General features: G+C 36.4%; 1 protein-coding gene across 5 annotated transcripts in view; it reads right to left on the bottom strand.

Moving 5' to 3' along the window:
- Nucleotides 1-17,336, bottom strand: part of WWC2 (WW and C2 domain containing 2) — a 153,119-nt gene that overhangs the window by 23,044 nt on the left and 112,739 nt on the right. For all 5 annotated transcript variants that reach the window (XM_087874725.1, XM_034401374.3, XM_034401375.3 and 2 more), the window contains 4 exons: nucleotides 8,006-8,129; nucleotides 6,427-6,504; nucleotides 6,252-6,338; nucleotides 1,407-1,599 (listed from right to left, as the gene is read on the bottom strand). In XM_087874725.1, the coding sequence (XP_087730851.1) occupies nucleotides 1,407-1,599; nucleotides 6,252-6,338; nucleotides 6,427-6,504; nucleotides 8,006-8,129 (482 nt within the window). The remainder of the gene's footprint in view (nucleotides 1-1,406; nucleotides 1,600-6,251; nucleotides 6,339-6,426; nucleotides 6,505-8,005; nucleotides 8,130-17,336) is intronic.

A 17,336-nucleotide genomic window follows, 5' to 3' on the forward strand; every position in this document is an offset into this window, starting at 1 on the left:
TTTTCGCTGGATGCACCTTTGCCATTGAAGTCAGATACAGTTTTGCATGAATGAGGTCCTAGGTTCAATGCACTCGCATGAGAAATCCCAAGCATGGGATTGTTAAATTTCCTGGCTAATATTTGGGTGAAAGAACACTTCTCAAAAATAGTAACCATAGTTTCCATGGACGAAAGTCACTGCAAAACACTTTCAAATAAATTAAGCACAGTTATGGATGGATGGAAGTTATAGACATTCAACTGGCCAAATTGTATGTCCTGACTGCTCTTTGAAAAGGTTCACCACAATAAATATTAACCCAGGAAATTGCATCATCATAAAACCCACAGAGAAAATATTTATCTTCTTCCTTTCCTCATTTAAATGAAGCCTATAACAACCAAAGCCCTGCAGTTTTTCTCTGCAGTGGCATCAGAAGTGCTTCCTTCATTATCTTGAGTGTGAAAAACTATTCAAGCATTTAGCCTCTCAAGTAAATGGGGCAAGGAAAGTAAATTCAATTTCTATTTATTTAAATATTTGTATACCATTTCTCATTTGCATTAATACCAGAAAGAGTTAATGCTATAAAACAGTGCTAGAACACTAGTTATTAAAAGGACTAAAAATATTAATAAAAATAAGGTGATTGGTGAAAATCCCCCCTAAAAAGAAGAATGGATTTTTAAAGGAGTAAATGGTTGCATTGGAGTGATGTTTTGCAGAGGACTGCTGAGAAGGTTTACTTATGCTGTGCGCGGTAGAGAATGCAGGACCTCACCTTGAGAACATTAAGTGCCAGGAATATTACATACATGAGGATGCTAAGATAACATGCTCCCTTTTTAGGAATAATACTAATTTCATCATCTTGAATCTGTTTATTATCAGAACAACAGGTAATACAGATTTGGTATAGGTGTGATGTAGCTACAGTATTCCAATCAGCAGTTGAGCTGCTATATATTAGATTAGTTGTAGCTTCTAGACCAGCCCACAGTGCAGGCCTAGGAACAGTGCAAAACATAGCATAGGAAATAAAACATGAAGTGCAAGTGGGGGAAATCACATTTAAACCATCCTGCTGAAATATTTACACTAGGTCCTTGCTATTTAGGAAGTGTACTTCCCATGAAAATGGCAAGAAGAATCACCTAGGATCAAAGGTGACTATGCCCAAACCCAGGGGTGGGCAGCTATGGCCCTTTTATGACTTGTGGACTTCAACTCCCAGAATTCCTGAGCCAGCCATGTTAGCTCAGGAATTCTGGGAATTGAAGTCCACAAGTCATAAAAGGGCCATAGTTGCCCACCTCTGCCCAAACCTATAAAGATTGTTAATACATTACTCAAAAGACTCTTATACATCCCAAAAAGGGAGAAAAAGATCAAAATAAATCAAAATATTAAGTAAAGATACTTACTAGACATTCTTCTTGGTGACTTTTACTGACAGAGCAGATATCTACTCTTAAAGTTTTTTTCTGCAAGACTGCCTGGGAAAGAACCGTTCTGAACATCTCACTAAATAAAAGAGGTTCAGTAGCAAGATGGAACTTTGTACGGAATAGACAGCTGATGTCAGTTGAAGGTGGAAGAAGTGCAAGTCTAAAATATCTAAAGGTAAGAAGAAAAATAACAGAAAGGTAACTTAAATTCACTATAAAGTGTCTTTCCATATTATGCAATATACTTATTTAGAAATGACATAAACGTATTTTTCCCATTTAAGGATGAAAAAATGATGGGAGACATCAGGCAGGAAATATAAGCTTCTTCCTTCCTCCATAGATACACTAAGTTTGAGTTTCTATTTATTTCACATTCAGCATGGGTCCTGTCAGATACAAGTGGTTTCCTACAGAAGAAACAGAATCTGTAAGATGAACATAAAGCAGCTTGATTTAAGGAGGTGAGCTCACTAAGTGAGCAAACAGGAGACTTAGCATGCTGGGGAGTTTCGAAGTTCAGTCCCTATTAAATTATCCCACTAAATTAGAACGGAAGGAAAAGTTCCTGCCTCATTTTAACAATGTTCTAGTCATTGACAGTTGAGAGCATTGCTGCTATAGTCAACAGCAATAGGAGCAATGCTTGTGTGAGAGTAGCAACTCTACCACTTTATCACAATAACAGGTGCATTGTGAATCAGTTTTCAAAACATACTTTCCTCCTTTCTTGAAAACAGCAGGAAAGCACATTCTCTGGGGGTTTATGGGTAAATCTCCAGAAGAGTCACAGTACTTAATGATTCACCACTACAGGGAATTAAAATAAATGTATGACAAATCAACCAATTGGCTTGTAAAGTCTTCTGTCTGTCAGATGCCAGGGTTAGGAACATGACAGAACAATTTCCAAGACTTATCAAGTCTACTAACAATGATCCTTTCGTGCCAGTACTGCTCAGGATAAACAATATTGCAAAGAATTTGTACAACAGTATTCTGTGTCACTTGAACATCTCTGCAGGAAGCATAAGACACTGCATCCTGTAAATACTGAGGAAATGAAGGAACTTTATGTTTTCTCCTCTCAGCACTCCTGCAGGGCAGGTATGATAAAACCTCAATAGCATATGAATGTGTACATGTGACAATAGAAAAGTTGAAGACATCTCACATGTCTTATTGTGCTGTGAGCTCTACAGGGACATCAGATCAATGTACATACTCCCTCTATTAGAGAGATTTCTCGGAAGAGCAGATAATTTCTATGCGTACCATCTTCTCCAGGACCCAAATCCAAACTCCACTCACACAGTAGCCAAATTCTAAATAATTTTAAAGGACATATATTTTAATGCATACTTTTATTAGATTAGAATGATTAGTGTTATGTAAATAAGTATGTTATTATTGTAATATGGATGTTCAGATATACCATAGTTGATTTATTTTATAGTTGCTGATATATACAGTAATTACATCCAATTCTCCCTGTCAATCCTGGTTGTAATTGTTATCTTTTATTTCCTTTTTATGTTGCTGATCATTGACTGACTGACTGACTGACTGACTGACTGACTGACTGACTGACTGACTAACTAACTAACTAACTAACTAACTAAATAAATAAATAAATAAATAAATAAATGTTTTAATTGGAATTGGAAAGCAAAAATTAAATGCAGAGTTTATAGGATAGTAACAGAACTTCTGAAAAAGTTTACTGAAAACTGAAGATGATCCAGCAGTGTGATATAGCTGTAAATTTTAGGCTGCATCAGTGGAAATGCAATTTCCAAAGCATAAAAAAAACTCACTCCCTTTTTATAACCCTGTCATTCCTTAATTTGGGGTAGAGTCAGAATGACTGGACGGAGCTGAGCATTTACTGGCTGGATGCCCTTCCTGACACCGCACAGTTTGCAGCAGGTATTTTTTCATTGTGGCCTATGAGAGAAAAATTTGCTGCTACCTAGGACTGAACTTTCAAACTTCCAAGTGGGAGGTAAGTTCTATCACAAGAACTGGAATGAACTTGAGAAAAGACAACTGAAAGGATGCAGGATACAGAATAATGAACTGATTATTACATGAAGGCACATTCTGACTAATGTCAGAAAAACTTTCTAATAAGTAAGAGAAACATCTCTAGTACTGATTACTCATGGAATTGGTGAGTTTCCCTTCATTGAATGTTCTTAGATAGAAATTAGGCAGATAAGCTATCTGTCTGCAGTAATTAAATTTGATTCATGTCTATTTTATGAGAAACAATGTACCGTTTTACTTCCAATTATTGTCAAAATGACAGAGGTATGCTGTGTCAACATCACATCATGGTATGGCTACTTTTTTCCACATTACAATTTAGCAATATGGGAGTACTTTTCATGTATTATTGAAAACAAAAGAGGGAATATGAAAACAAAATCAAACACATGTCAATGAAGATCTGTGGCTTTCCTATCTTTTTTCAAGCTCATGAAACATTTTCCAACATGAAATGAAGTTGGGAAGCAGACCTGTATCATATTGCTGTGTAAATAGTAGCTCTCACAATATTTGTAGAGATTAAACCATCTAGGCTGAAATAAGTGCTCCTAGTAAAAGCAGAATTCCATGCTTTGCTCTTCAAATGAGAAAATGAAACTGTGTTTTCTTTGAAATGCAAATACAACTCAGACATTCAGACAAGGAATGCTTAAAATGTCTCCAGGTAGCATACAAATCTCAAACCCAACGCAAAAGTTTGTACACTTTAAGAACAGCTCCTTCTGGAGAAGTACTGTTGCTCACTTTCTGGTCATCATCAAATGGATTTTATTTAAAGAGTATTTCTTGGAGTCTATTAAAAGCCAAAAAGTCAAAATGCTCCTGACTTAATGTTTATAAAAGATGAAAAAGCTGATGTGTTTTACCCATTTCACTCTGTTTTAATTTAGGTAGATTCAAGCACACCTTCCTACCTGCCTTTTGACAGTTGCTGTGGAGAGGCATGGAATACAAATCCCCAAAACTTAAAAACCTTATCACAGCAGACAAGGTTATTTATTTGAGGAAACCAGGAACTGGAACTGGTAGTCTTCAACTTGTACTGCAATTGGGAGTGGAAATCTGATCATGTCATTACATTCATAGGTTGAGGCACCCAATTGACCAGAAGTGTTTTTATGATATTTTTCTCCATAGCGGATAAGTGAACATGGTGGTGTTTAAGTGAATCCATTTGTTCAAATGGTGGAAATGAAAGAAACCTGGAAAAATCATAGCAAATTATAGTCATGTGACCGCAGGATGCCACACCAGATCTTTGCCAAGCATCCAATATGTGATCACGGGGAGGGGACAGTGCAATCATTTATGTCTTTAAGGTGCTTTACAGCAATAGAGCACTTGTTCTGTGGCTATCTTAAATGTGAATAGTCATTAAGCAATCAGTCATAAGTCAAGGATTACCTGTATGTGTCTGGACTGAAGAGAAAGAGTCATAATTCTTGAGAAAAGAAAGGAAGAATAAGAAAGAGATTTTCAGGAAAAAGGGCAACATAAACTTAAATTGGTCAGGTTTTTTTCCCATTCAGAAATTGCATACATTTTCATGTGGTTCAGTAAAATGCAGTCATTCTTTACAGCAGCAGTTCCCCGACTTTTCTGGCACCAGACAGAAATTTTGTGAAAGACAATTTTTCCACAGGTTGCAGGAAGGAGATGGTTTCATGCGCAACCTAGATCCTGCGCATGCTCAGATAAAGCTTTGCTTGATTGGCCACTGCCTGTGTGGCTCAGTTCCTTACAGACTATGGACTGATACTGATCTGTGGCCTGGGAGTTGGGGACCCCTGCTTTACAGAATAAACCACAAAAGCAAAGGAAGACTTCAGGAAAACTATTGTGGATAAACTCAAGAAATATAAAAAGAAATGTTAATGTGGCAAATTTCCATTCTTTCCATTCCTGTCAAGAAGAATTATTCAACAATGGATGTTGCAGAGATATTTATAACAGAGACTTATGAACTTTGGAAATGAAATGCAGTTGTTGGGAAAGTTCCCAATTAAAAACTTAGGGAAAGGTTTCATTATTAAGAACCATACAAGGGTAGTTGATCCTGGATTGATCAGAGATAATAATAGGGTTATTTGTAGTAAATAAGAAACCATGCAGACTTTCTATGAGTAAATACAATAACAGACTATTAACAGAAAGCACTGTTAATAGAGTGCTTTGAACTTTAACTTCATTGCTGTTTAACCTGTTAACTATTTTTTCTTTCATATAAGTACTGTATGGCAGGTCAGTTGGGTTGCAAATAGATGTAGGAGGTTATAAATTTTGGACCTGTTTTGCAAGGGTAGCGGGAAGCCATTATTGTTGTAATAGATTTGTCAGTGTTCAATTAAGGGGAAATACGTGTTTTTGTCTTTTGTTTTTTGTTTTATCACATTTTTAAAATCCAGTTTTGTTTTGTCTCTGTTTAATTATTATTGTACTTTATATTTTAATCTTCTGGATAAAATAAAAATGGTAAAGGGGACATTCCTGTCCTAGCTAAGAATGAATCATATCCTGTGCTCCAATTAGCCAGCAGATGTCTAATAGGCTCATGAAAGCACTGATAATCCAGATGAAGGTGGTTGGTTGGATGCACATTCTAGCAGCCAACACTTGCAGCACTTAAAAGATGGAAGAAAATTCAAGCTGACATATGCTCCCTGCAACCTGCGTGTTATAAATGCACTTTGATTTCCTGAAAAGGTAAATGCTTAATAATGAATTCCTAGACTTCAAAAAGTACCATTGTCAAAAAAGCATTTTACTTACATTTTGTTACCAGGGGATATTGAAAGAGCCTGAAGATTTTGTAACTGCATTATAACGATCACAAAACTTGAGCTCTTTGTATCATACCTGTTGAGAGGGAAAAAACCTGCATTAGATACCACATATTTACAATGGTCATTAGAAACTTAATATCTTAATATATGTAGTGACTCACCGGAGCCCTATTTGTACTTGAGCGGTTTCCAGCATTGTGGTATCATTTTCACTACATGCGACTTCATTGCTATTGGGTCTAGGGAACAGAGTTTTAAGATAGATCAATGGCAATGACAGAAATACTTTTGCTGACTGGGAATTGAGGTCAAACATATTAAAGCCCATAATTGGTAAATGCTGGTCAACATTTTATTTTATGAACGTTAATATATTTTATTTTTACTACATAGAAATAAATTTGTGTGGGGAGTTTTCTTCATAAATACTGAAGCTGTTGAAGTGTGATATTTAGGAAACAATGCTAAAGATTGTCTCACTAACAGCAATTTATTTGAAGGCCCTATCCTTTAAGATCATAATAATTTACATGATCTGCATATTGTTTGGCTATATAAAATGAAACTAGTTTACATACTTTAATTACAAACAAATGGAATTTGAAAAGAAGACATAATAAAATGTAGTAGTTTGTACAGACATGATCTCATATATTTGAAATTACTACACTGGGATATAAGATTACTGCACTGGGATATAATTACTACATTGAGATATAAGATTACATTGGAATTTTTAGGTCAATATTGGAACAACTTTTCTGTTTTCTATTTCTTTGCTTAAATTAATGAATTACTTTTGCTATGTTTGTTAATCTTACTTGAGGTACTGTCTCATCCTGATGGGAGTGGCCCGTACCACCTGCGCTGGCAGAGGGGACATGCTGCAGATCGTGTCAGCCAAGGAATTTCAGTTGATGGGCTCCAGGAGGAGAGCCTTCTCTGTCATGGCTCCTGCCCTTTGGAACATACCATCCTCCTGTAATTTTGAAAGAGCCTCAAGACCTGGCTCTGCCAAGTGGCTTGGGATCCAATAGGGGAGCTTCATACTGGAGGTGGGTGATTAATTAATATCTAATCCCATCTCCCCACTTCTTGTGTGTCAAGCTCCCACCTTTCCCATCTGGTTTTAACAGTTTGCAATTGTGAATTTTATCTGTTGTGTGCCATGACTATTAATTTTAATGTCTTTTTTCTTTAATGTTTTATGCTGTAAACTGCCCAGAGTTGTTGGATATGAGATGGGCGGCAAATATTTTTTTAAAATAAAATAAAATAAAATTACTGTGCCTTATTTAAATGTTATTGTCCTTCAATAAATTAAAGCATGTACTCTCCATTTTAAATGCCTGAATAATTAAGACTTGTTAAAAAATTATCTGAATACTTATTTTCTAAACATATTAGAATGTTCCATAATGAAGACTGATCAGTTCTCGAACTCTTCAATTGTACTATTTTAAAATTTAAATTAGGTCTATGGAGAATGTTTTCCAGTATTGATATTAATACAAATTTACACAGATTTTAAGGTGTCATTTTTACTTAGGAGAATGCTCATTCTGTTCCACTGACTCTTTATTCTCCTGATTGTTAATTTTTCGGAATTTTTTTTTTATTATTCCTTGCCCTATTTGTTTGATTTGTTCTGAAATTGCTGGAGGGTACAAAGCCAAATGTTTGAATGTACTGTTAATTTTGTTTTCTGACAAATAGGAATATTCCTGGCTTTAAACCTACTGTTTTACAGAAGCTTCATATACACCACTGTCTCCAGCCATGGACTCATCAGATACAGCAGCAGAAACACAGCCTGTCTTCTCATCAAGCAAATGAGTTCTTGTTCTTCTTGAAAAGTCAATACCTAGGTAAAGGAAAAAAACCTTTATTTTGGGCTGTGAATAAGAAAAGCATTTTCAACTCCTGGTCAAACTCACATGAGAGATTCTGGGTTCCAAAAGTGTAATTAAATTTTATCACAAGCATTACATGTATTGAAATAATATTCAAATTTTTCAGATTTAGAATGAGGCTTCTTTACCACTATGTGCATTTTATAAGGCTGAAAAAAGCAACATATTATGGTACTTTTCTGCAACTCTTAAAAGTAAGGATCCCTATCATTCAGCCATCAATTTTTCCTCTTCTCAAAATCAAAAAAGCAAGAGGAGAATGTGTCAATTGAGACAGGTCCTAGCATTAGGTAGAATAAGTTGGCAATTTCAGAGTAAGGGACTATTTTCAGAGCCAACAGTGCTGAGCTCAATGGATTTTTTGGCAACAGAACTATCTTTATGCACTGTGTCTCGTCTTCCAACCGTTAACCTGCTATGCAGACATATAGTTGCAATTTTGCTCCATAGCTACTATTGAAATTTCTTGATTTTTGCACACACAATATAAGAACATGCCTTTTTATCTCAAGCAACAAACATTTTAAGCTGTAATGCACCCCAAGTCCCAATTTACTGCTTAATAGGAAATAGGAACATATGATTTCATCAGAACATCTATACAAAATTGTTGAACTTCTGAGATTTAAACAGTTATGGCTTAAATTGGCTACAAATTTAAGTTCACCTTTATTCAGAAATCTTTCTCTGTTTCATTGTTGCCATTTCAATCATATTGGAGAAACACTGCAAATCACAAAGTTTGAGAGTGCTCAAATGGAATGCAGAGTGTCATAATAAACTAAAGACTTTTGACAACAAGCAAATTAGATTCTAAATACTTTAAGTTTTTTAAAAAATCTTTTCTGAAATTTCTATATGGTAAGATACAAATCCCAATTCTGTTTTGGATTCACCAGTGACAGAATCTAGGACTCTACCACAAAATTTAAGAGAAAATTCAAGTTTCTTTCTCCTGATTTGAAAATTCAATTCTTGCTAGTTTTCTTGCAGAAACCATAGTACAATCAATGCAAGCAGCACATTGTAATGTAATAACTTGCAAGTGCATGGAGTCCTTTTATCTATCAAGAAACTAAATGTATTGGTATGCATTACACCCCCCTCCTGAGTCATGACTTTACATCTTGTTAAGATGTTTAAATTTTAAGGCTTCAGATTAGAGGATTGATTGCTGCATTTTTCTTTTCATTTATAGCAGTAGGGATGCTTTTTCCTTGATGATGAAGTGCTTTTTCTTTCACCACTTTGAGAGAGGTGAAGGTGATGACATGATTTATTGATTACTCTCAGGAATAAGCACAGCGGTCTGGAATCGACTTTGACAATGACAGAGTCTATCTATGAAAGAACTTTACAGTTATTCTAAATCTGTTATTCCAAAAGATGCTCTGCGCAGAAAAAAAGCTGTGTGCAGGAGACAAAGTTTCCTCTGCCTGAAATAAAGATGCAGAGAAAATACAAGCATGTGCACCATTATCAAAGCTCTGTTCAAACCAAGTCTAGAACTGATTGATTTCAATGTGAGCAAAACTAAAGATCTGGTTTTATTGATCTATCAAAATCAATAGAATTACAAGATATAAATTTGAAACTGGACATAATCCAAATATTTTCATAACTTTTAGGAAGCTTTTCATTGCATTCGATTGATTATGAGACAGGGATTATAATAACCTTTCGTAACCTAGTGCTCTTTACCTACATTGGCACATTCAGTCCATCAGTAGGCCTGTAATAATGCCTGGTGTACAAATAATCACCAAAGTGATGTCTCAAATTTGAGAGCAGCTGTCTGTTCAGAACTTAAGTAAACCACATTGCATTGCATTGGCATATTCAGTCCATCAATAGGCTTGTAACTGAGTGAGACCCTTGCAGGTTCAGGAATTTTAAATTGGAGGAGATGGTATAATGAATAATTTTTTCCAATGACAGTTAAAGAATTTTTACCGAATTCAAGAAATTAGAGTTTGTATAATGGAGAACGTACATTAAAAATACAGAAATAAAAGTCTCAAAGTAATTTTTAATATTAACATTAATATTGATACAAAAATAATGTTTAATATCCCAAAGTATATTATCTGACATGGGGGCTTTGTAATTTTAAGAATTAGATAAAACTTATTTATGCAATCATGTCTTCTAAATGTAATGGGTAGTTCTGAATGAATATACATGCAATTGTACTGCTATGTTCCAAATTGTTCTCTGACATTTCACTTTCTTCTCCCTCTCTGGTTAGCCTGCAATTAAAACTCAAACTAAAAACAAGCAATATCCCATTTTGGAATTTTCATGAATGATCATGTGTTGTTGTTGTTTTACAATCTAGGCTAACCTATAGTAAAATTACCTGATCGTCTATGTTCAAGAATTGACCATAGCTGACCCTGCTTAGCTTAAGATACCAGGCTAAAGACTGAGAGACCATGAGTTCTAGTCCCACCCACAGGAAACCAGATGGGATGACTTTGAGGGCCCCTCCCTCTTAGCCTAGAAAGGTGACAGAGGCAAACCAAATCTAAAATCATTGCCAAGAAAACAGCAGGGACTCAATGAGGCAGCTGCTAGGAATCAACACGGTCTCAAAGCCCCTTGACCCTAAAAGTTGACCACTATAGCTGCTGCCAACTGATGTGATAATTAACTAATCTAATAATTGTTATTAATGACAAATCATTTGTGAATGTATGTTTTATATTTTTGAATAAATCTTCACTAGTGGGATAACTCAAAACCTCAGAATGGGACATTTTGTGTTATCAGGGGAAGAGTCAGTAAAACATCATTAAACATTAAACTTGATCTGGCCAAGGGTGAGGGGAAATAATTATTTGTTGTGCTTTCATGTCCGTATTGACTCCTGATGACTGCCTGGACAAATCCCTGCAGTTTTCTTTGCAATATTTCATGGGTTTTCCTCCTGCCTGTTTCCTATGGCTGAAAGAGAAGGACTGGCCTAAGGTCACTCAGCTGGTCTCATACCTTGGACAGAACTTGAATTCATGGTCTCAGTTTTTAGGCTGGTGCTTTAACCACTACACCAAAAGTGGCATATTCATGGTCCCTTTAAACCATCACTCTTTCTCTCCTTTGTTTTGGCAGGATGTAAAACCAATCATCCCCTTCATGTATTACTGCCTTGTGCTGAAGGGGCTTGCGTAGCTCAATGAAGCTATGAACTATGCCATGCAGGGACACCCAAGATGGACAGGTCACAGCAGAGAGTTCTGACAAAACATGATCCACTGGAGAAGGAAATGGCAACCCACTCCAGTATCTTTGCTATGAAAACCCCATGGACAGTACCAAAAGGAAAAAAGATATGACGCTGGAAGATGAGCCCTTCAGGTTGGAAGGTGTCCAATATGCTACTGGGGAAGAGCAGAGGGCTAGTACTAGTAGCGCCAGAAAGAGTGAAGCGACTGGACCAAAGCTGAAAGGATGCTCAACTGTAGATGTAACTGGTGGTGAAAGGAAAGTCCAATGCTGTAAAGATTTTTTCTCCATAGGAACCTGGAATGTAAGATCCATGAATCAAGGCAACCTGGACATGGTTAAACAAGAGATGACAAGACTGAACATCAACATCTTAGGAATCAGAGAACTAAAATGGACAGGAATGGGTGAATTTAATTCAGATGACCATCAGGTATACTACTGTAGGCAAGAATCCCTCAGAAGAAATGGAGTAGCCTTCATAATCAATAAAAGAGTAAAAAAAGCAATACTGAGATACAATCCCCAAAATGACAGAATGATCTCAATTCAAATCCAAGGCAAAGTGCCATTCAATTTCACAGTAATCTAAGTCTATGCCCCAACCACTGGTGCTAAAGAGGATGAAATTGACCGGTTCCATGAAGCCCTACAGCACCTTATAGAATTAACACCCAAAAATGATGTCCTTATCATCATGGGGAATGGAATGCTAAAGTAGGAAGCCAAACGATAACTGGAATAACAGGCAAGTTTGGCCCTGGAGTACAAAATGAAGCAGGGCACAGGCTGATAGAATCTTGTCAAGAGAATACAATGGTCATAGCAAACACTTTTTTCCAACAACCCAAGAGACGACTCTACACATGGACCTCACCAGATGTCAACACAGAAATCAGATTGACTATATGCTTTGCAGCCAAAGATGGAGAAGCTCTATACAGTCAGTAAAAACAAGACCAGGAGCTGATTGTGACTCAGATCATGAGCTTTTCATTGCAAAATTTAGGCTTAAATTGAAGAAAGTAGGGAAAAGCACTAGGCCACTCAGGTATGAACTAATCATATCCCTGATGAATATACAGTAGAGGTGACAAATAGATTTAAGGAATTAGATCTGATAGACAGAGTGCCTAAAGAACTATGGACGGAGGTTCGCAACATTGTACAAGAGGTTGCAACTAAAACTATCCCAAAGAAAAAGAAATGCAAGAAAGCAAAATGACTGTCTGAGGAAGCTTTGAAAATAGCTGAGGAAAGAAGGGAAATGAAAGGCAAGGGAGAAAGAGAAAGATGCACCCAATTGAATGCAGAATTCCAGAGAATAGCTAGAAGAGATAAGAATACCTTCTTAAATGAACAGTGCAAATAAATAGAAGAAAACAATAGAATAGGGAGGACCAGAGATCTCTTCAAGAAAATTGGACATATGACGGGAACATTTCATGCAAAGATGGGCATGATAAAGGATCAAAATGGCAGGGACCTACTTCTACTTCACTGACTATGCTAAAGCCTTTGATTGTGTGGATCACAACAAATTGTGGCAAGTTCTTAAAGAGATGGGAGTATGAGACCATCTGATTTGTCTCTTGAGAAACCTATAGGCGGGTCAAGAAGCAACAGTGAAAACTGGACATGGAACCATTGATTGGTTCAAAATTGGGAAAGGAGTCTGGCAAGGCTGTATACTGTTACTCTGCCTATTTAACTTATATGCAGAGCATATAATGAGGAAGGCGGGGCTAGATGAATCAAAAGCTGGAATGAAGATTGCCAGGAGAAATATCAACAACCTCAGATATGCAGATGATACCACTCTAATGGCAGAAAGTGAAGAGGAACTAAAGAGCCTCTTGATGCGGCGGAAGAAGGAGAATGCAAAAGTTGGCTTGAAACTCAATATTAAGAAAACTAAAATCAAAGCATCTGGTCCTCTCAATTCCTGGCAAATAGATGGGGAAGAAATGAAGGTAGTGACAGATTTTATTTTCCTGGGCTCCAAGATCACTACAGATGGGGACTGCAGCCAAGAAATTAAAAGACACTTGCTCTTGTGTAGGAAAGCTATGGCAAAGCTAGACAGCATTCTAAAAAGCAGAGACATCACCCAGCCAACAAAAGTGTATATATCAAGGCTATGGTTTTCCCAGTTGCAATATATGGCTGTGAAAGTTGGACCATAAGAAAGGCTGAGTGCCAAAGAATTGAGCTTTTGAACTATGGTGTTGGAGAAGACTCCTGCGAGTCCCTTGGACTGCAAGGTGATCAAACTGGTCAGTCCTAGAATAGATCAACTCTGACTGCTCTTTAGAAGGCCAGATCCTGAAGATGAAACTCAAATACTTTGGCCACCTAATGAGAAGGAAGGACTCACTGGAGAAGAACCTAATGCTGGGAAAGATTGAGGGCAAAAGAAGAAGGGGACGACAGAGAATGAGGCGGCTGGACGGAGTCACTGAAGCAGTAGGTGTGAGCTTAAATGGACTCCAGAGGATGGTAGAGGACAGGAAGGGCTGGCGGAATGTTGTCCATAGGGTTGTGATGGGTTGGACATGACTTTGCAACTAACAACAACAACAAAACCAATCATCCTTTTTGGATTATTGGATTATATATATTTTAAGTACATATAAGATTTGGGAAACAAAAGTGAAACTCTACTATGTTCCAATTGATGTATAGTATATGGTAGAAATGGTCCATCACACTGGAGCAATTATTGCTGAATGAGAACTAGAGAAGGTTAGAGTTTGCCAATCAAAGTCTCATGCTGTAAAAAGTAGACATCTACAATCTTCCTCATCCCTTTCCTTGTAAACTAAATGAAAAAAAATTCTATCCCAAAAGTATCTGTCCTCAACTATCTGCAGATTCTATACTGTTAGCAATTTTGTGATAAGCTACAGAATGTACCATTTCATACCTAGTACATTCACCAAGTGTGTTAAGCTTGAGCTAAACACTGAAATATTATTGTATGCATTGCAAAGTTTTTCCGCCCCTTCATTCTACTCAGGGAACTGAGCAAATGGCAGACTGTCAATACTGGGAGCCAAGTTTGGACAAGTTGGCAAGTGACACAGTGTCAGAAGTGTAAACCAGCCTCTTTCACTACAAATATTTGCTTGCTAAACAATGTACTTTAATCCCAATGTTCCCAACATCAACCTACATAATTAAACAACAATGTCAATGACACTTCCATCCTTTACTCTAGCCACAAAGAGCAGAGTTAAAGATATAGGTGCTTACTTTCAAAGTACAATGGCTTGAGTTGAAATACTTGAGGGAACACCTGTTCTTACAATCTGCTTCCTTTGGCTTTGAGTTCATTGCTGCTCTGGGTATTATTGCCATTTGAACTGAGGCAGGTTGCTGCTGGACCAGGGTTTCTAGAATTCCTCTCATGGTATCCATTATACTGTCTTTATGGCAAACACTCCTTTCTTATTTCCCCATGCTTTTAAATTTACATATTTTAATTATTTAACTGACACACCAAGTGACAGTAACTAGTCATTCTCAACTGATTTGGGGAAAGCTAACAAGGGTCCCAACTGGTCTGTACGTAAAGGGAACCATCAGGAAACCACAGAGTGGCAAACTTCATTAGGAAATTAAAAAGACATCCTGTATTTTACCAAGCAAATAGGATGGCATGTTCATGTAGTCACCAAGAGGTCAGGCTTCGCTCAAGAGAGACTTTGAGCAATACTGTATGTTACATGTTACTACTCATTCATTATTATTGTTATTACTAATTCTTATTATTGTTTTGGGAACACCATTTGATTGAAAGACACTATAAAATGTAGTTTCGCCACTATATAATGTTTTTATTTCTACACATGTAACTAAATAACAGCGATTTCTAACTAAAAGAATTGTATGTGAAAAGGTATATATTTGGTTGAAGTATTCAACCAAAATATGGCAATACATTATTCAAAAACTTGGGGTAAAGGAGCAAAAAGGTTTTGAACATGCATCTTCGATCTGTTTAAGTCAATATACTGATAAATCAAGTTCTTAGTAAACAACACAGGTGAAATATGCAAAACAATAATTCACAGCTATCAAAAAGTTTACTGGACACAGTGAGGTAACAGCTGGTGCAAGAAAAAAATGGTCCTTGCTGGCAGCCATGGGCATCATTTACTACTGTTAAAACTAATCTAGCATTGTTTAGAATATTTCTGTCATAGATTTCATTATGTTATATACTTCTGCTACCTTCCGGCTGCCTGCAATTTGGCAGTTCCAATCTCACCAGGCTCAAGGTTGACTCAGCCTCCCATCCTTCCAAGGTGGGTAAAATGAGGACCCAAATTTTGGGGGGCAATATGCCGACTCTGTAAACGGCTTAGAGAGGGCTGTAAAGCACTGTAAAGCAGTAAGTAAGTCTAAGTGCTATTGCTAAAATTTTAATCTCAACCATAAGTATAACAAGCACATTCTAAGAAAGTTCTATACTATGACATTTCCAGAATGGTTTACACTTAAAAATACATTCATTTTGGGACACATTTTACAGTGGGAAAAATGGCTGTTATTGGTTTTCTTCCTGTTTCCTATTTCCATCCCTGCAGCAGCCTCTCTGACTGTTCCTCCTTCCTGATTTTAAATAGGCCAATGGGATAAGTTCATTCACAATGACTTCCATTGAGATCAAGAACTTCCTTTGAGATACAAAGATACAACAATCTCCTCTTTCTTTCTATACCCTTTTGGTACAAGATGTGAGGGGTGGGAGCAAATCTCATCTCTATACATTTAAAGGACAGATTGTTTTGATCTTGTAAAAAGAAATAAAAATAAAGATCTTGTGATGTCAAGTAACAAATCCAAATTCACTCACAACAAATTCATGCAGTTTACTTAAGTTCTGAACCGCCAGCTGCTCCCAAATTTGAGACATCACTTTGTGTGATTATTTGTACACCAGTTTAAAGTTTTCAAAGAACTGTCTGTTAAACTATTGTAAAAACTACAAAGACTCTTGCAGCATTTATTTATTGTGATATAATTTGTTGTAGAGCATGTGGTGCTTCATCAGATATATTAATATGAGGAAGAAATACATACAACCCTGAGGAATTGAGGGGGGATTAAATTTGAACAACATTAGATTTTTGAAGCTTTTAAAAAAGATTTGTAATACTTGGATTTTATGGCTGTTTTTAATACATTGTTGTAGGCTGCCTTGAATTACTTTAAGAAGCAGCATACAAATAATTCATACAAAAAAATAACCATGGCTAGAAGTAAATAATAGAGTAAGAGAGAAATGAAACGCAGAAATTGCAGACAGAAATGGAAATTCCTTGGTCAGTCACAATTGGAAGTCTGAAATGCATACATACTGTGAGATAAAACAAATATCCTGGAAAATGAAGGAATATTTAGAACTCCACAGAACACTGTGACTGCCTTAAAAGTGGGTATTTTTCAGCAGAATTACTAACTTCATTAAAATAGTTAGGTTTAAATTAAATTAAAAATATTGGTTTTGTTAATCCACTAAACACCACTTACCATACTAATGAATTTATAAGATTTCTAGAATGATTATGTCACATTCACACTTTTTTTTCTGAATGATTGCTTTCAATATATACTTATAACCTTCTCTGCAACATGCCAATTCATTCCCCCACCTTTGGCCAGTCCTTGAAACCATGGATAGTATGTTCTCATCTGTCGACATTATACTTTATTCATTTAATGAAGTGAACAGTAATGAAGAAAAATCAAGCTATAATGAAAGTGTTATTTGTCTTTTAAAATGTCTTCCTTATTTTTAATTCCCTTTTGCAAATAGGTCAGTGGATACCCGAATAGGCTGCCAGACTGGAAGAATTTATCTTTTTCTTGAAGTTTCACTGCAGCAGGGAAGGACTATTAAACCCACATAGATACCTGCTTATTTT

Source organism: Pantherophis guttatus, chromosome 8 (genome assembly GCF_059756535.1).
Source record: "Pantherophis guttatus breed Tessera chromosome 8, ASM5975653v1, whole genome shotgun sequence".
NCBI classification, from domain to species: domain Eukaryota; kingdom Metazoa; phylum Chordata; class Lepidosauria; order Squamata; family Colubridae; genus Pantherophis; species Pantherophis guttatus.